The 20,730-nt window shown below is 41.3% G+C and overlaps 2 protein-coding genes across 2 annotated transcripts in view; both read right to left on the bottom strand.

Moving 5' to 3' along the window:
• The window catches only part of LOC107509569 (zinc finger protein 20-like), a 25,714-nt gene extending 7,587 nt beyond the window's left edge, over positions 1–18,127 (bottom strand). The window contains 5 exon segments of the mRNA XM_036233350.1: positions 251–307; positions 4,799–4,877; positions 17,340–17,431; positions 17,509–17,672; positions 18,089–18,127. Of these exon segments, the coding sequence (XP_036089243.1) occupies positions 251–307; positions 4,799–4,877; positions 17,340–17,431; positions 17,509–17,672; positions 18,089–18,127 (431 nt within the window).
• LOC107509471 (zinc finger protein 14-like) lies at positions 17,877–20,730 on the bottom strand. Its single transcript, XM_036234325.1, is given in 5 exon segments — positions 17,877–19,095; positions 19,167–19,496; positions 19,895–19,955; positions 20,156–20,282; positions 20,698–20,730. Coding segments are annotated over 5 exon segments (1,494 nt in total). The 3' UTR covers positions 17,877–18,152.

Here is a 20,730-nt window from a genome sequence, read left to right as displayed (position 1 = left end):
CATTTAAGTAAGTCAGAAGCTGTAATTTCCGACCAACCTCACTAGAAAAAAAGTGAAAAACTTAAAAACGAACTTCTCTTCTTGGATCTATCAGACTATTTAGGTCACAGGATAACCCAGTGTCTCCAAAATTGAGAAAGAGAAAATAAACTCAGCATTCAGAAAAAGTTCCCCAAATAGTTTGTTCCTAGAATGGAAAAAAAAGTTATTGCTAAGACAAAAGAGAACAAAAAAAGACAGAATACAATACCCATGATCCCCAGGACAACCTGCTTTCCACAGGTATAAATGCACATGATGGGAATACCTGAAGGAAAAGAAAAAAAATCAGAACAAAATCAGTGAAGTAGCAATCATTGAGACTGTCCTAAAATTAACAATAGATGGCAAACTGTCAATCTAGGAAGCTCACATGACTCTAAACATGAAAAACAACAAAAGTCCACAACCAAGTACCTCATATTAAAACAAGATGAAAATCAAAGACAAAGAAAATATACTGAAAGAAGCCAGAGGGGAAAACACCTTAGTTTTCAAGAAACAAACATTAGAATTAAACTTCTTTCTGAAATCATGCAAAGAAAAAAAAGTAAAGAGAAATATTTAAATTTTTAAAAGAAGAACCCAATCTTCTAGAATTCCGTGTAAAACTATCCTTCAGAAATAAAAGACAGAGACAAAAATTGATGGAATTTGTCATAAGTACACCTACTTTAAAAGAAGTGATCAATAATTCATTATAATATAAATGATGAAGAATAAATGAAGGTAAAATACCTTTTGTATTTATCATAATGTAACAGATGACAGTTTGATTAAAATCACATGTATTTAAATTTAAAATAATAATAAAAGAGATCCATTCTCCAAGAAGGCATAGCATCCTTCATGTGTTCGTGCACAAGAGACACAAAATACCTGAGGCAAAAATTGAGTGTATGCAAGGAAAATTGGGGGTATCCACTACTATCACTGTGGACTTCACCACCCCTTTATCACATTATAAATCCTAGCACACAGAAAATCCCCAAGGACGGAGATGAACTCAACAGTGCCACATACCAACTGGATTTAATTGTAATCTGTGGACTCCTTCATGCAACGATAGCAGAATACACATTCTCCTCAAGTTCACATGGAACCTTCACCAACACATTCTGGGACATGAAACACACCAACACACCTTAAATTTTTGAAAGAACAAAAATCATGCAAAATATGCTCTCACACCACACAGGCATTAGTCTAGAAATTAATAACAGATAGTTCAATAAACCCCACATATGTAGACATTCAACAACACACTTCTAAAGAAGACATGGAATCAAAAAAAGTCTCAAAAAAATAAATATTTTGAACTACATCAAATAAAAATAACCTCTAAAAGGTTGTGGGCTGCAGCAACAGCAATGCCTAAGGGGTAATTGATGCCATTGAACAAATACACTAAAAAAAAAAAATCTATAATAATTAATGTAACTATCCAATTATGAAACAAAAAGAGCTAATTAAACCGAAAGCAGAATTAGATAATAAAAATTAGAAATCAAGGTGATAGTGAAAAATCAATGAAGAACATCAAAACAATAAAAGCTAGTTATTTGACAAGATAAATAAAACTGATAAACATCTGGTCAAAATAACTAAGAAATGAATAAGACAGATATTATAATGTAAGGCCATCATGTAACTGCATGCAGAAGGAGAGACAATTTATGGCAATTTAAACAGTCAAGAGCCTTCTACATTTGGGGCAGTTTGCAAGTAGTGGCCTAAATAGGCTCAAGTAAATTTAGAAACAGGAATTTGTTGCCTCACTAACACAAAAGAATCTACTAGAGCTATTTCTTCATGGTGTCAGGAAAGTTGTAGCATTTTATTTATTAAAATAATTTTTTAAAAAGGAACAAAGGCATCAGGCCCTGATGTTTCAGGCAACAGACCATCCACTTATTTCAAGCCACTTTTTTCAATATATATGTCCTAAATGTTAAAAGAATGCCCACAAAAGAGAATGTTATAAATGTCATGTCACATGTGCTCCTGGAGCAAGGTAAACGCAGCTCAGATCTTCCCTGCAGAGACTGTATGCGGTGGCAGTGCTTCTGAGCTTCTCTGAGGGGAATCAGGTCAAGTTGTGTCATGTCCCTTCAGAGCTGAAGGCCAATGGCGGCTAGGCCGCTAAGACACTATTGACACAAGCACTGAAGAAACCACAATTGGCCAAATCTGTGATAGCAGAATGTGTACCAGTTGCTGAGTGGATGGGGTCAGTAATTTCCATAATGCTGGAGACTGAGACTAGGGGCTGATTTGGTGCCACCATAGCCTCAAGGCTATAGCGATCCAGTGTGAGGTGTCATTCATTCTTTCCAGATTTAAGAACAGGCCAAATTCAGCTGTTCAAAGGAGAAGCACTGGGGGTAATCACATTTTCCTAAAAGGTTTCTTATAGCAGTTTTCAAGGGTCCTGTTTAATTTACACCAGGCTATATTATCTCATTTTACTAAAAAGTAAAAACCAAAATTTCCATCCTGTGACTCCAGTTTGGAAGTGGCAGATTTTAATTTATATATTATTGGTTCCAAGCTTTCCTGACACCAGAGAAATGTTAAGATAGTGGGTGTTATGACCATGAGGCAAGGAAAAGGTTCTCATGGGTAATGTGAAATATACCATGTGCCCTGAGTTATTTCAGTAATCCCCGAAGGTCATCAGGTACTTTGCTTCAATTTACTGACATCCCAGATATAACTAATGTAGCATTGAGCAATTGCATGACAGTTTGTGAATTACTGCGTTATAGGGGATGGTAACATTAATCCAGAACTTATATTTTGAAGGCTCAAAGGCCAAGGGGCGCCCTTTTATCTTTTTTGTTATGTAAATTATGTTAGTATACTTTGGATTTACAATTGGTTCAAATTGTGAATCTTTTATCCTTATCTCATTCCTCTTCTTTTCCCTCTCCTGTCCTTTCCTGATTTGCATTTTAGGGCTCCAGAAAAAATTCAGGGCAATGAGTGTTCTTTCTAACCCGATATAAACTTATTTCTCCAGGGGCCTCATATCGGTTCCTTGAGGATTAGAGACCTCCACCATGGAATGGTTGCTACCTAAATTTAAGGAACCCAGGCTTAGGGCTGTTTTGAACAGTCACACCTTCACTCTAAACATAGAGAGGCTCCACCCGAGACATTGATCCAGGAGCACTGTAAGGAGGGCCCTACCCCATATGCCAGCTCCCAAAGGACAACAAATCATCAAACTGTCAACCTGGAGTCCTCATCATACAGACTCAGTGGGTCCACGACACAGCACTGGGTAGCACAGCCCACAGAAGGGCTCCCCAGCAAGCAGCAGCTCAGTGCGGGGGGGCCTCCAGGTCCTCATCAGCACAAGGAGAAAGGGAGGGTCGAAGGGAGAGGTGGGAATTAAGTTGTAAGGAGTCAAAAATCAAAATTGTGGATTTATTCATGACAATAATAGTAAGAAAGAAAAACAGGCATTTGCACTGGTTTGTTCAAACACACACACAGAGGATGATCTACAAATGATTAAAATTGGTTATTTGAGGGTGAGTGGGGTAAAAACACAGGAGTGGAGCAGGATATGCTGGCAGCGAGTAGGCTTCACTTAGCTCCCTCTCTCAGGAATTTAATTAACCTTCTAATCCACTATTTGTTTAAAACAAACAAAAAAATTCATTTATACCATATTCTCCTAAGCTTAATCATTACTTTTAATTAATTTAAAACATTCATCTTATATCTTGAGTTTCTCTTGCTAAATGGAACCAAAATTCTATTTGGTTCCACAATTATCTTGCCACACTCACAGGGTATCTCTCGATCAACTTACATATTAAAAGCCAAAGAGCTAATGGAAACTGCAATCAAAGGGCTGCAATAATCAATAGAGAAAGGAATCCAAAGAAAAGAAACACAAATACTAGAATCAAGACACAGCCTGCTCCCCTATATATAGTTCGGAAGTTAAACCAGTCAAAAAATTGAACATAACTGCAACCTTGGAGTCTCACCTCAGGCTGAGACAGAACATCTGAAGTGGGTCAGTCCCAGGGAAAGAAGGGGAGGGAAACCTGAGCAGCCCCAGGAATGACCTCTAAGAGCTCCATACCCCTTTGCCCTCCTGTAAGCAGGGAAGAGCGCCCTCCCCCAGGCATCCCTTCTCACAGTGAGGAAACAGCCTGATTCAGTTTGAGTTCTGACCCAAATGAGCTTCCCAATTCATAAACTTTTTGTCCACGAGACAGAACCCCTGATCGTCACAAACTTTCTCAATATGCACAAACTACACACCGAATGTAAAATTCAACGTAAAATCTAAAATTGTCATGGACAATAGACTAGTGGTATCAGAGGGGAGGGAGGAGGTAGATGGGGTAAAAGGTGTCAAATATGTGGTGACAGAAAAATCTAACTGTGGGAGGTGAACACAGTGTATATACATGCCTTACTGTTAAAATGTACAGCTGAAACTTATTGGATTTCGTTAACCAATGTCACCACAAAAAAATAAAGAAAAAAAAATCTAAAAATGTCTAGGCCTAAGGAACTGCACCCACCCCAGAAAGGGCATCAGCATCACTGCCACCCAGCCCTGTGCACTTGTGTCCCCATTTTCAGGGCTGTAGCTTTTCTCACGAATCTACTTGAACCAGTCTACTCTACAAGGCTAAGCCCGGAATTGTATTTTAAAGCACCCCAAATAAAACAAACCTCAAAAACTTACTACACATGCTTAGAGAAAAAGGAGTGAAAGAAATCTCCGAACCTAAGTAGGGTTGGCCTGGTTAGTACTTGGATGGGAGACCATCTAGGGAGACCATCTAGGAAGACCCGGTGCTGTAGGCCTAAAAAAAAAAAAAAAAAAAAAAAAAGAGTAAAATAAGAATGCTATACAACTGGAATGTAATACAGGAATTTTTAAAAAACATTTTCTGAATTCACTCTTTCGTCCCCGTTTGGGACTATTTTATATTACCTTTCAAACTCTGATTATATATTTTACCCCTATAGAAAAACAACAACATATAAATAAGCAGGAAAGTGTTTTCAGGTGACAAACCCAGGAAGGGGCAATAATGACAGGACAGAACACCCAGTAAAGTTTTCCAAGAGGAGCCTCCCCGCCCGAAGGACTTCCCACAGGACGCCTGTGCCAAGGGGAGGTCCTGGGAGAGGGGAACGGGGCTTTCATACAGCAAATTCCAGGTGGTTATCCTCTGCTTTCCTCTTATGTAAAACATCCATAGACAAATATAAATCTTAAAAAATAATAAATAATAATAATAATAAAGAATATTCCATTATTCTGTAGATACTGAATCTGTTCAAAATGCACCTGAGCGGATAGTTGATAACGATGCTGTGACTCAACGACGGATATTTGGCTACGGGAGTGCCTGGAGGGATCTGGAAATTTAGGGACTCATTGCCAGCCCCAGGCGGAGATGAGCTGGGGGACAGGATCGTGTGGATTTGAGACCCTGCGACCCAAACGTTTGAAAAACTCAGGAGAAAACAGGCGCCCCTTGCGGAGTAAGTGGGACTGGGGATCCCACAAACCACAGTTTCTCCTACGCACAGATCCCGATTCCCGAGTAACGACTCTCCTCCCATGATCTTCCGCGCAGTCACAGCACCATCAGATCTGGTGAGAGGTGGAGCTGCGGACGCAAAGCTGCCCAGAGAGGCTCTGACCTGGGACTGAAGTCGCTTCGCAGTGACGAGACAGGACGCCAAGGGTCCTGGCTGCTGGCCCACCCCCCACGCCGTGTGCCGGAGGCGACTGAGGTTCTGGCAGAAACCTCAGCGGACTCGGGTCCGCACACTCCGTTGGTGACCGCGGAGTGGTCAATCCCGCCGCCGCCAGTTCCAGCCGGTTCCAACCAGCTTGTCCCTGTCCCCTTGTCCCGGTTCCCGCACCCAGTCTTACACAATCGCCATATTTAGGTTTCCCAAGTCTCCTGCCTACGACTTTCCACGACCAGTGCAGATCACGGCAGCACACAAAGGGGAAGATTCACCGAGGATCGTGAAAGAAAAGCGACACCCGACTACCAGAGAAGTAAGAGAGGAGGTGGGATTCATACGCCTAGGAGGTGCGTCGCCCCACCCACCTGCCCCAGCGGCGCCCTCGATTGGACAGAAATCCATGCTCCTGCCTGATTGACATCAGGTGGGAGCAAGCGGGGGAACCAGCTTCCTCCTCTGATGAGCACCTGTCTCTTCCCTGCACATTTAACTTTAAGCTGAACTTTTGCCTGGCCTAGGGCTCACTGTAATGTAATCGACGGCCTCTTTGTGAACACGTGGGGACAGGTGAGCAACAGGAAAGTCCTAACTAAGGTTGCAAATGGAGCAAGAAGGGCAGAGCGTGAGGACGGCCCAAGCCAGGCCACACTGGGCTTGGTGAAAGGATGTCGGGCCACTCATGGAACTGTGACCCTTGTTTAGAAACAGTCACTGAAATGTGACTGCACCATCTTTAATGCAGTCTGGTTGCACTTCAAACTTTGATGCTTCCCAGCCTTGAGCCTTCCACCCACTCCTGCTCTACCCCCACTCATTTGGTCTTTGAGAGAAAGTACCCCAAGCATTTGTCTCTGGTGGGAAGGTGGAACCCGCAGCCCCATGCTGGGCTCAGGGACTCTTTTCAGGCTAGCCACAGGCGATGAGATCTGTTCATTACATTCTCAAATGTTCATTTTACAGTGGAAGGGAATTTAATTTAGATTAGTTTTTGCCTCTGTCTGGAAAACTTTAAAATGTAAATGACTGACAAGAAAAAATATTAGAGGGGCTGAAGAGTAAGAGACAGTGTAGTTAGCCTGTTAATATCCGTGAGCCAGCTCTGACTAGACTGCTCCCGCTCCTGTGTGTCTGCTGGAATTCAGGATTGACCTCCAGGTCAGGGAGGGAGGGTAGGACCTTTCACGTCCACTCCAGTCACAACACCCTCCTAACACCTTAATGTGTTCACCAATTTAGATCCCTCTCAATCCTGAGGTTTAGGAGTTTGGATGGAGTTTCTTTACCTAGACATGACTTATGAAATCACTGACCTGTGATGAATAACTCTTCTCTAACCCTCTCTCTTCCCCAGAGGCAGGGGGTTGAGCTAAAAGTTTTAAACCTGTCATCAAAGCTTCGTCCTCCTGGTACCCAGCCCCCATCCTGAAGCCACTGAGGGGCCTGCAGTCGCCTCATTAGAACATAAAATGCTCCCATCACCTTATCACTCAGAAAGTCCAAGGGCTTTAGGCAGTCTTTGCTAGGAACCACAGGCAAGGATCTAACATCTTCCTTATTATACTATAGAAAGTCCCAGGCAGGAACACAGGCTCATTAAAATACTAAGACCAAATCATAGGACTACAGAACACTTCCTCTCCACCTACAACAAAGCACTACACTAACAACAATCCTGTTGAATAGCAGTGGAATACACGGAAAGAACTGCAGTTTCAGAACTTATTTAAGAAGCATCTGTGGAACCCTAAAGATGACATGGGAGAAAAAAACAGTGACACCTGAGGATATTTTAGCTTCTGACAGATACAGCAAATAGTAAACACAACCTAAACCCTAGTCAGATAAACATAAAACCTCACAGTAAAAGCTTATTAACCTTAATTCCTTTTTCACCATACATCGTGTCTGGCATTCAACAAAAAAATTAAAAGACATGCTAAAAGAATTAAAAACAGTTTGAAAAGCTAGGACAAGCAAAAGAACATAATTCAGATATAGCAGATATGTTGGATTACCAGACCAGAAATGTAAAGCAACCAAGGCTAATGTGCTAATAAAAATAGTGGACAATATGCAAGAACAGAGGGGTAATATCAGCAGAGATGGAAACCCTAAGAAAAATCCAAATGGGAAATACAAGAAATATAAAAAAAAAACAACAAAACAGAAATTAGCAATTCCTTCAGGGAGATTATCAATACAGTGGAAATGTGTGAGGAAAGAATCAGCAAGCCTTGGGAGATGACAATACAACTTTCCAAAATAGAAGTGCTGACAGTTAAAGAATCAGAAAGACAGAACAGAAATCCAAGAACTTTGGGACAATTACAAAAGGTGTAACATAATGGGAACACATGAAGGAAAATAAAAAAAGGAACAATTCCTTCCTCCCTGTCCCTTATAACATTGCTGTCATTCATTTCAATTAACCTATAAGCTATAATTTCTATAAACAGAAAAAAAAAGTGAAGTAATAAGGACTGAGATTTTTCCCAAAATTAATGATAGACACCAAACTACAAATCCAGGAAGCTCAGACATCACCAAACAAGATAACTCAAGAAAGCATAGCAATATGATATTCAAACTAGAGAAAAACTAAGTCTTTAAAGAAGCTAGGAGGAGAAAACCTTAGTTATAGTGAGACAAGGATACTACGGCCTTGATTTCTTCGCAGAAACCAAGTGAGTGGTTAGAGAGTTTTGTAAAATAGTTAAAGTGTTGAGAGAACCACCCAACTAGAATTCTGTGTTGAGAAAAAAATTCTTCAAAAGTGAGAGAGAAATTAAGACCTACTGAGACAAACAAAAATGAGTGAATTTGTCACCAGGACACCTAATTTGCAAAAAAAAAAAAAAAAAAAAAAAAAAAAAAATAGTTAAAAGAAATGTCTTAGGAAGAAGGTAAATGATAAATGTAGATTAGAGATGGAATAAGTGAAAGTAAAATAAAACAACGTATTTTTATTTAATTTGAGAGAGAAAGCTTTGTTAAAATAGTAATAGCAACAACATATTAAATAATCAGAGCTTATAGATTAAGTGAAATGATGGTAATGTTACTAGGGACAGGGAAGGAGGAATTGGGAATACTCTACTGTGAGGCCCTGCATATCCAGTAGAGAAGTATAGTATTACTTCAGAGAGGATTGGGTTAGTTGTAAATGTTTACTGCAAACTCAAGCCTGACTACTAAAAAAAGTTATTATCGATATGCTGAGAAGAAAAAAATGGAATCAGGAAAAATGCTCAATACAAGTAAGAGAAAGCAAAAGAAAAGACAAAAGAGAAACAAAGAACAAAGCAACAAATAGAAAACAGTAAAAGATGTAATAGATACTGATCCAACTATATCAATAATCACTTTAAAAGTCAATGGTCTAAATAAAGGAAAGACAATAACTTTCATAGCAAATAATAAAACTTAATTATATGCTGTCTACAAGAATCAAGGATTAGATATAAAGACAGAGATTAAAAGTAAAGAATGATTGTTTAGCCAACACTAAACAAAAGAAAGCTGGCATAGCTGTACTAATTTCAGACAAAGTTGGTGACAGAGAAAGGAAAATTCAAGTGATAAACGGGAGCATTATGTAATGATAAAGGGGTCAGTTCTCCAAGAGGACACAGCAATACTTAGTGTGCATGTGCATAACAACACAGGTGCAAAATATGTGAGGAAAAACTCATAGTACTGCAAGGAGGATCATCCACTATTATAGAGTTGGAGACTTCAACAGCAGCCCCCATTAGTAATGAAGAGTTCCTGCAGGCAGAAAATCTGGAAGGACATAGTTAAGTTAAACAGTACTATCAAACAAGAGATTTTAAGTGAAATCCATGCAATAATCCACCCTAACACAACAGAATACATTCTTCTTAGATTCATATGAAACATTCACTACAACAGTCCACACTCTGGGATACAAAATATATCTCAACAAATTTGAAAACAAGAGAAATCATATGTGATATGATTTCTTGTAGACCACAGCACTATTAATCTAGAAATCAATAACAGAATGATGGTTGGAAAACCCCCCAAATACTGGGAGATTAAAGAACACACATCTAAATAAAGCATTGGTCAATGAGAGAGGGATGTAAGCAAGATGGTGGAATAAGAGTTTCGTGCTGTCATCTCCTCACAGCGCACTGATTTTAACAACCAGCTAAAGATGTGAGAACCTTTATGGAAGTCAGGGGGTTCAGTGGAGAAGTTCCTGCAGGCCACTAGAGCAAAATGTCTGAGAATAGACACTACAGTCAGGGTAAGAAAAAGAGTTCCACGTTACCTGCATTGCCTCTTCCCAAAGGTGGCACAGCTTATCACCAAGACACTCCCCTCAGCCCAGGATTCCCCCCATACCGGAAAAGTGAAAGTGTAGTGACTGAGCACTTGGTGCCAGTGGTGTGGGACGCTGCCCTAGAAGCTCACCGATTTCTCGTCTCACTAAGAATGCCAAGGGGATCAACACAGCGGAGTGGCAGGTAGGCTGGGAGATGGGAAGAGTTATGAGGACACACAGCAACCAAGGTTCAAAACTCAACAAATGGCTGCAGACCCAACTAACTCCTGGGGGACTCCACCAGGAAGCCTGCATTTCAACCACTTCAGACTTGGTGCTGTGAGACACTCCCAGTGGCCTGCGGGCATGGCCAACGCTCTGCACACCTCACTTGCCTGCCCTCCCACCCATGCCAGCTCCACAGGCCTGCTCCGGATGCGAGTGCAAGCCTCTCCAGTGTCTCCTAAGCACACGTGTTCAGGTGGCTCAACTCAGTGGGACTGGGAGAAGACTCGCAAACCTGAGCATTTCAGGAGGCTACTCCAAGAGAACAAACAGGAGGATCTACCTTTGAGGGACCCAGAGAAGGCGTGCAGTCTTAAGAATTCCCTCTAAAGAGGGACCAAGGGGTGTGAAGTGGGCACATTCATAGAAAAGGTTTGTGACAGTGTCAGAACCCCCACGGGGCTGACTAGTGAAACTGCTTCTCTCCCAAAGCCAGTCAGTAAAGATGACAGGAGGTGACTGCTTTTCAGATGTGCACAGCAATGCAAGGTTTCAAAGAACAGCAAAATAATAAAATAAAATAAAATAAAATAAAATAAAATTAAATTAAATAACGACACCAGTAAGGGAACACAATGGCTGTCCAGTACCCTGTCTCACAGAAATGAAAATCTACAAATGATATGACAAAGAATTAAAAATTATTGTTCTAAAAAAGTTCAGTGAGCTTCATAAGAACACAGCCAACTCAACAAAATCAAGAAAATAATTAACGAACAAAATGAGAATTGTGATAGATACACAGAAATCATAAAGAATCAAACATAATTCTGGCCCTGAAGAATATGGCAAATAAAATGAAAAATGTACTAAAGAGCTTCAAGAGCTGAGTGGATGGATCAGATAACAGAAATCTGTGAACACAGAAAACTGGTCAACTGGTCATTTGAAGTGATCCAGAGAGGAGATTTTTGAAAAGGAATAAAAAAGAAGTGAAAGAAGCTGATGTGGTTTAGGGGACACAGGCAAAAGAAATAATATACACATTATGAAAACTTCAGAGGAGAAGAGAGATGGGTGGAAAGATTATTTAAAGAGATAATGACTGGATCATCTCCAAATTTTGGGAGAGATGCAGACAGGACATCCAGGAACATGAAGTTAAAGATCCCTAAACAAGCCAAACCCAAAGAAGGCTTCACCAAGAAGCAGTATACACAAATTATCGGAAGTCAAAGACAAAAAGAGAATTTTGAAAGTAGCAAGAAAAATGTGACACATCACGTAAAAGGGGAGCCCCACTCCTACAAATTTCTCTGCAGAAACCTGGAGGGCATGAGAGTGGCATGACAGACGCCAAGTGCTGAAAGAAGGAAACTGCCAACCAAGAACTCTACACAGCAAAGCTGTCCCTCAGAAATGAGTAAAAGAGAAACTTCTGCAGACAAACCAAAGCTGAGAGAGGCTGTCGCCACCACGCCTGCCTCACAGACATGCTACAGGGATTTCTTCAAGCTGAAGTGAAAGGATGCTAATTAGTAACATGAAAATACGTGAAAGTACAAAACTAACTGCTCAAAGAAACTAAGAGTTGGTTGTTTGAAAATATAAACCAAATTGACAAACCTTTAGCTAGACTTAAAAAGAGAGAGAGAACACTCAGAATAATAAAATCAGAAACAAAGGAGACTGGGCCTATTGGGTGCCACCACAGCCTCCAGGTTGCAGTAATCCACTGTGAAGTGTTAATCATTCTTTCCAGGTTTAAGAACAGGCCAAATTCAGCTGTTGAAAAAAGGAGAAATAATCACTTCTTTACTAAATAAGTTTTGTATGATTGCTTACAATCTTTCAAGGCACTATTTAATATACAAGGAGTCATATTACATAATTAAACTGGGATATAAAGCCTGTGGGATCCGCTTTTGTCAAGCCAATTTGGAAATGGCAAAGACAATTTTAGTTTGTAAGTCATTGGTTCAGAGCTTTCCTGTTCACTCTGGGGTGCTTCAGGATAATGTGTGCTATGACCAAAGGAAATTTAGTCAAGAGAAGAGTTCTATGATGGTTACAGTGAGACATGCCCATTTGTCCCCTATTTTACATTCGGTAACTCCCCTAACATTATCAGGGGTAGCTTGTTTACATTTAGTATAATCACAATAAAACCGTAACTTAAAACCTAGTATTGATTATGTGCATGAGGGTTTGTGCATTACAGCAAATGGCAAAATTATTCAGAAGCTACATTGAGAAGCCCGCAAACCAAACAGTGTCCCTTGTCTTTTTGGTTGAATAATTCTTAGAGTATATTTAGGATTTTCAATTGGATCAAGTTGTAGACCTGATGTCTGGTGGGGGCTAGGAGAATCCTCCATTCCCTTTCCAGTAACAGGAAAGGGCTCTCTCTTCCTCCTCCTCCTCCTCCTCCTTTCTCCTTCTTTTCTTCTTCTTCTTCTTCTTCTTCTTCTTCTTCTTCTTCTTCTTCTTCTTCTTCTTCTTCTTCTTCTTCTCCTCCTCCTCCTCCTCCTCCTCCTCCTCCTCCTCCTCCTCCTCCTCCTCCCCTCCCACTGTCTTTCCCTATTTTTATTTTTGGTCCCTAAATATATTTTGGGGGAGGGTGTCCTCTCTTCCCTTATATTTATATATTATTTTAATCCAGAGGGTCTCAAGACAGTGCCATCAGTTTAGAAGCCTCCCTATGACAACTGGTTGCTTTACAGAGCTAAAGGACCCTGAACCTAAGTTGGCTTAAACTAATACCTCAACTGCCACAGGGGTACCCTGGGTGTTGTCCCCTTAACCCCAAGGGTCAAGATCTGTGTTGCAGCAGAGGAAGAGACAGCAGAGGCACATAAGCATCCTGGGGAGCCCTCTGGTGTTATGTGGACTCAGCCCACCATCTACTGGCTGCCTTTCCCCCATCATCTCTCTTTCTCTGTAAATAACTGATCTTTAAGGAGCAGCCACCTGATAGGCTCACCTTTTGCTCAGGGCGTAGTCTTCCTCCCTCCCCCCCATGTCCCTAGAGTACGTTGGTGTCAACCTAGCTTCTGTCGCTGCTTCACTCTAACACACAGATTAATCCCGGCAAAGACATCCACCCACGACCACTTGTAGGAGGGTCCCACCCCCCACACCTGCTCCCAAAGGCCCAGGAATTCTCGAAACTGCTCACCCTGGCCACTGCACACAGAATGGGGGTTTGGCAGGGTCAGCGCTGCCACATGGGGCAGTACAGCTCACAGCCCCAGCTTCCCAACACCCAGCGGCCCACAGTGCAGCCGCCACCAAGCAGCAAAGCAGGTGAGCAGGTCAGAGCTAGAGAAGACAGACCCACAGGGTAGGTCTGTTGGGACATGCTGCTCATGGAGCAAATTGTTATGGTCACCTGCAGACGCATGGTTCCCAGGTTGAAAATGATGCTGGTGTGGCTCCCCACACATTGAGAAGGCAGGAAAAGGCGTATGACTCATATAATTGAGGTATCTGGGGGAGGCGGGGCTGGCCTCTCAAGCAGCTCTGAAATGTCTTGAGAGAGTAAACAGAAGAAAAGAATTGCCTGCGATTTTATTGTGGCTGAGGGTGTTACAGAAGAAAATATTCGATGACATTTGTGAAAGATGGAAAGGCAGATTTTATTCAGAACCACTGCAACAGGTACTGAGACCACTGCGACAGGACTTCACAGAGGGGAGAAATGGGATCAGGCCCCACTCTGAGCACAGCAAGGGCAAGTGGGGATCACGGCCAGGGAGCAGGGTGGGTGTCAGTGGATGGAAAATCACTGAGAGAAAATCAGGATTATGGGTTCCTGCTAAAAAGACCAACAGGATTCAGACTACAGACAGGCCAGGGAGCTCAGACGTCACCTGATGGTGCAGGAGACCGAACCGACCAGATATGGAGGGGATCAGATAGGAGGGGGTTCTGGTTCACGTGACTCCAGGGTTCTTGCTGAAAGTGGATTTCACAAGGATGCGCAACGATAGGCCCAGGAGAAGGTTCAGGAGCCTGAGTAAAGTTGTTCACTCAAAGAATCCTTGTCAAGGGCGGGTCAGGGCCAGAGAGTTCTGTTCACAGACAGGGGAGTCTGTGCGGTTGGAACCTGAAGCCAGTGCAGAGGAGGGCACCCAGATTTTTTCCTTAGCCTATCTGGAGTGCTCGCAGGGAACAGAGAGGGAGCTTAAGCTACAGCAAACAACAAAATCATGGAGCCCAACAGCTTATTACAAGGACAAACGTGAGTAAGAAAAACAGGCATTCTCAATCACTTGTTTTTATATAAAGGAACACTAACAGGAAGCTCAGTAAATGGTCAAAACAATGTATTTGGGGGTGGCTAGACTAACAATGCTGGAGAAACCGGGGTACGTGGGCAGTCAGTAGTCTTCAATCAGGCTTTTCTGTCTTCTAGATTTACTGAAAATAAACACAGAAATGTATATATACCATGTTTTACTATCTACTAGTCTTTCTTTAATTTTAACTTTTGTACATGGAAAAACATGCTAAGATTTAATTCTTTTAAACACTAATGGTTACAAAAGTGTAAACCATACAAAATGAAAATTCTCAAATCTCTTGCTAAGGGACAATTTGCATCTCAGTTTGTCCTTCCCCTGTATCTCACAAAGTGGGTGTAATTTAGGAATAAGTAGCATATTATGATGCAATAAGCGTTTGGCTTAAGCTCTCTAAACATATTAGGATTTTCAAAGGTTTACAGAAGGCTTTGATTTCAATTAAAATAAAAATTCAATCATTTTAGCCTTTTAAATTTCAGTATTCTCCAGAGACAAACACATACACTGATGTTAAAATGAAAAATAGACCTGAGAGCTTAGACACATTCATCTCACATCCTGAGGTTCTCTTGCCTGTAAGGAACAAAAATTCTCTTCGGTCACACAATTACTTTGCCTTAATGCCATTATATCTCTCAATCAACTTACATGTTTAAGCCTCAGAAACTAAAAATGTTGTTATGCACACAAGGAATGAGATGAAAATGTGCTCAGGGAACTGGAGGCAAAGGGCTGTACTGCTCGGTCAATAAAGGAGCCAAAGGAAAGAATGAGCAGCCCGCTTCCCACGAGAAAGAAGGAAAGCCACTTGCAGAAGGTTCCATATTCCAGAGTCTCCTGCTGAGACAGAATCCCTGGGGTGGGTCAGTTCCTGGGGAAGGAGGGAAAGGGCACCTGAGGCGCCCCAGGAATGAACTCTGGGAGCTCAACACCCTCCTCTCCTTGGGGAATAATGGAAACGCTCCCTCTCTCAGGTTTCATGTCACAGTGAGGAAGGAACCTGTCAGCCTGAATCAGTGACCCAAATGAATTACCCAATTCATGAATCCTTTGTCCATGAGACACCCGATCTTCAGACTTTCTCACTGTGCACAAATATACTCCGAGTGCCCCTACACTATGGATGCAAAACTCAAACAAAATGTCTAAAACTGTTGAGGCCTAAGAAACCACAGCCTCAGGTATGTCAACCCCCTCTTCCTCCTTGTGCATGTGCACCTCAGCTTTCCAGGGCTGCAGCTTCTCTCCCTTTCCAGGGCTCCCCCATGGAGGGTGTGAGCAGAAAGGACACCTGCAGAGGGAGGTTCCCCAGGGAGAACCACTGGGCCCTCAACTGTTTCCTTTTGCAGGTCAAGAGGCCTTGGCTTGGGTCACTGACCACAGGCCTCTGCTCCCCACTGGAGTGTCTCTGGACCACATATATTTTAAATGACACAAACCCAGTGTTTGAACCATCTGGCCAAAACATTCAAACCCAGTCTTCATGGGAAATATAAGAGAAGAAAATTGTAATGCACTTTGTTGACTAAACAAGAAACCCCGCAAGTATTTTGTCATAAAAATACTATTTTTATGACAAAATATTGTCTATAAACTATTAATCATACTTGAACACTTCAGGTCTGCAAGTCTTAGCCTTGGAAATACATCCGAACTCATTCAGAATAAAATAAATAAACAGACCTCAGAATATTACTAATGCACTCAGGAAAGGAAAAAAAGGGAAATAGTTTTTAATACATGCAATATAATACTGGAATATTTTTTTCTGAAATTTACCTCTCATGCCTCTTTGAGAATATTTTATACTGTCTTTCAGGATCTAGAGCTTAAATAAGCTTTACATTTGTTGAAAAATGGAGACTTAAAAAGAAAAAAAGTAAATAAATCTTTTCAAGGTGATAAATCCAGGGAGGGGCAGTGCTAACAGAAGAGAACACCCAGGAAAGTTTCAAGAAGGAGGCCCCATCCAAAGGACTTCCCACAGGACGTCTGTGCCCAGGGGAGGTCCTGGGAGGTTGGACACAAGGATTTTATACAAAGTAGTTATGGTGGTTATTTGCTACTTTTCTCTCATGTAAAACATCCACAAACAAATAATAAACCTCATTAAAACAGCCATCTATTGACTGTGGGAAAAAAGGTAAACAATTAAAATAGTAGGTGTTTGAAATGCACCCCGGATAAGTTTATTATGATGCTTGAATGGGCAGTTGGCGTTTGAGAATGCGGGATGCGGGGAGGGGACTGGAAATGTAAGGATTTATTGGCAGTCCCAGGAAGATGGGTGAGCAGGAAGAACAGGGTCGTGGATTTGAGACCCTGCTTCCCAAATATTTGGAAAACTCAGGAGAAAACAGGCGCCCCTTGGGAAGTAAGGCGGGACTGGGGACCGCACAGACCACAGCTCCTCCTACGCACGGCACGAGCCCTGGTTACCGAGTCACAACTGTCCCCCGATGACCTTCCCGATGGTCACCGCACTACTTGAATAAATGTGGTGCTGCAGTCGCAGAACTGCCCAGAGAGGCGCACAGTGACGGGACAGGACTCCCCGGGTCCCTGCTGCTGGCCCAGACCCCGCACTGCGAGCCGGAGCGGACTGAGGTCCGCGCCTCGTCCCAGGAGACTCGGGTCAACAAATTCAGAAAGTGATCGCGAAGCGGCCAGTCCGCCGCAGCCTGTCGCAATCAGCCTTGGTCCCCGTCCTGGGACACTGAGTCTCGCAAGCTCACCATTTCCCAGCTTCAGGGGTCTTCCAGCGTCGTCCCTTTGGCTTTGGCTGCCGATGCAGGTCACAGTGAGATTGACGCTGCAGCAGAGACACCTGGACCGTTAACGGTAAGAGAGACGCGAACTCGAGCGCAGCCAGCAGTGTGCTCGCGGGAGCGCGCTCCTACCCGCCTGCCCTGCCGCGCCCCAGATTGGGTAGTTGCAAGGATCCGCCTCCCTGTGGCGCAGTAACAGTTGGGGAAAGGGGTCAGACCGCTGAGCAGAACCAGGTTCCGCCAGTGGATGGGACCTGTCCCTTCTGGTCCCTTCCTTTTAACTGAACTTTGTTCCTGGTCCTACAGAGGACCAGATTAAGCTATAGGTGGATTTTTGATGGTGCAAGTGGTTGATGCCCCTCACCCCAGTGTTGTTCAAAGGTCTACTGCGGTAGAAATTTTAAAATAAATCCTTTATTGTTAAAATTTTCTAGAAAATTATACATAAATTAATTTCCATCAAGCCCTTCTCATGTTATTTGCATTTTCACTTCCTTTTAGTGGGAATTTTACGCGTAAGGAAGTGGGACAATCGAAGGCTTTCCCACACTATTTACATTCAAGAGCTGTGGTCCAGTGAATACTTTCACAACTTCACAAGGGGGATGACTACAGGCTTTCCCTCATTCTTTACATTTATTTAGTTTCTCTACTGTGTGCACTCTCATCTTGTGATTTTGAAGGATGTTCTTATAAATGAAGGCTTTTCCATATACCTTACATTCATAGAAATTTTTCCTGTATGAGTACTTCATGTCATTATCAGGAACTATGTTCTGCCTAGGCTTTACCACATTGTGTTCATTCATAGGATTTCTCTCCAGTGTGAGTTCTTTCATGGGTTTGTAAGGAACTGTAAGACCTGAAAGCTTTTCCACATTCCTTAAATTCATAGGGTTTCTCTGCAATGTGAGTTCTTTCATGTATTCAAAGATTACTAGGATACTTGAACACTTTGCTACATTTTTTACATTCATAGGGTTCTTCTCTTTTGTGAATCCTTTCATGCATTTGTAAGGAACTAGAATATCTGAAAGATTTTCCACATTTTTTACATTCATAGGGTTTCTCTCCTGTGTGAGTTCTTTCATGTGTTAGTAGGTTACCAGAAGACCTGAAGGCTTTCCCACATTCCTTACATTCATAGGGTTTCTCTCCTGTGTGGGTTCTTTCATGTGTTTTTAAGGAATTGGAAGATCTAAAGGCTTTTCCACATTCCTTACATTCATAAAGTTTTTCTGCAATATGAGTTCTTTCATGTTTTCAAAAATAATTGGGAGCGCTGAATGCTTTACCACAATGTTTACATACATAAGGTTTCTCTCCAGTGTGAGACCTTTCATGTATTTGTAAGGATCTATAATTACTAAAAGTTTTCCCACATTCCTTACATTCATATGGTTTCTCTCCTGTGTGAGTCCTTTCATGTGGTTGTAAGGAACTGTGTGATCTGAAACTTTTTCCACATTCCTTACATTTATAGGGTTTTTCTTCCGTATGAGTTCTTTCATGTATACGAAGGTAACTGGGATACCTGAATGTTTTACTACATTTTTGACATTGATAGAGTTTCTCTTCAGTATGATTTTTTTCATGTCTTTGAAAACTTTTATAACATCTGAAAGCTTTTCCACAGTGTTTATACTGATAGGGCTTCTCTCCAGTGTGGGTTCTTTCACATATCTGAAGTGAAGTTGAAGAACTAAAGGTTTTCCTACACACCCTATGTTGATAAGAAGAATCTACAGTATGCGTTATCATGTGTCTTTGAAGAGTTTTGAGCCACATAAAGGCTTTTTTGTATTCTCACATTTATAGATTTCTTCTCTATTGTGAATTCTTTCATGTTTTTTAAAACGCTGAAGATAACTGAAGGGTTTCCCACATATATTACATTTATATGGCTTCTTTCCATATTTCTGATACTCAGAGGGTTTATGTCCCATGTCACATCTGGTGTGCCTATTATAAGATAAATACTGTATGAAGACTTTTCCACACACAGTCGATTCCCATGGTTTTACTCCAGAAAGAGTTTTCTTCAGATTGAGGTTTGGAATAAGGCTGAAGTTTTCTCCATATTGACTCCCCTTTTCCCTTTCACAGATTCTCTCTACCATATGACTTATGTAAAAAACAAGAAGCATGTTATTAATAATTTCTTTATTAGTGATTTTATATTTATTAGAGAATATTTAAAGTACATTTTTGTGATTTATAGCAAAAGTGTAGATTTTTTGCCTTATATATATGGTTTGAAAATGAATACACTAAGAGCTCTGAAAGACAACTTCAGCCTTGCTATTTTCAAAACAATGACATTCATATATACCATTTATTCATGCTGTTTTCATGTGAACTAGTTTGCAAACACTGAACAATTATGCCATATATAAGAAAGTTATTTGGTGAAAAATTAATTAATTTGAAGCAAGGATTGTTTTATTTGCTTGTTTTTCAAATTTTGTAGCATACCTGGATTCTCATGTGAGATACTGCTTTCCATTGTGAGTGCGACTCACCTTCGTTTTCTCCCTTGGTTTTTGTGCTGATATTCAACATCATAACCTTCCCATTTTTTACCTATAATGCAGACCCAGAAAAATCATTCCAAAGTATTAGAAATTATAGAAAAATTATTAGATCCCACTTCTATGATGAGGTATGACCATGCCCAGTTTATGAATGTTCTCCTTTCCCACATTACACATTAGAATAATATTGAAGGGTAAAAAGTATTTGTCCTATAATAGAGGAAGTGAAAGTAACTTGCACATCCTTACCTATTGAGGTCAGGTTTCTAAAGGTTTCCCACATCACATCTCTGTAGAGTTTCTTCTGGGAAGAATCCGGTAAAGTCCACTCCTCCAGGGTGAAGGTCACAGCCACATCCTCAAAGGCCATAGAGTCCTGAAATGCCCCAAATATGTGATTTGTGGGACCGACAGCACTGGCCACATATACTCCATTTATAGGAAGGTTACATATAATTCTGTCATCGTCAAATATATATACCATGAGATACTCATCAGAAACTTACTTTCTATACACACTTACTTCCTTATATAATAAACACCATCATAAACACATGGAAATTCTTAACACATTGTTACTGTGATCACATTATATTATATTTTTCTCTAATGGCAGGGTTCAGAACATGCTGGAAAATGACAGAAAAACTACACAAATCAAACAAATATTGTTTTAAAACCATCGATTCCTTGTGAAAAAATTCTTTAGTGTCCCTCCTTATTACCCACTTATAGCACTCCATGAAACAGAAGGTCACATCTGCATGAGATTTCAAAGGATAAAAACATACTGAAGAACTAGAAGCTTTTTCTTCTACTCCCAT

This window comes from Rousettus aegyptiacus, unplaced genomic scaffold (assembly GCF_014176215.1).
Source record: "Rousettus aegyptiacus isolate mRouAeg1 unplaced genomic scaffold, mRouAeg1.p scaffold_m13_p_16, whole genome shotgun sequence".
NCBI lineage: Eukaryota > Metazoa > Chordata > Mammalia > Chiroptera > Pteropodidae > Rousettus > Rousettus aegyptiacus.
This window is presented reverse-complemented; position numbering and strand designations above follow the sequence as displayed.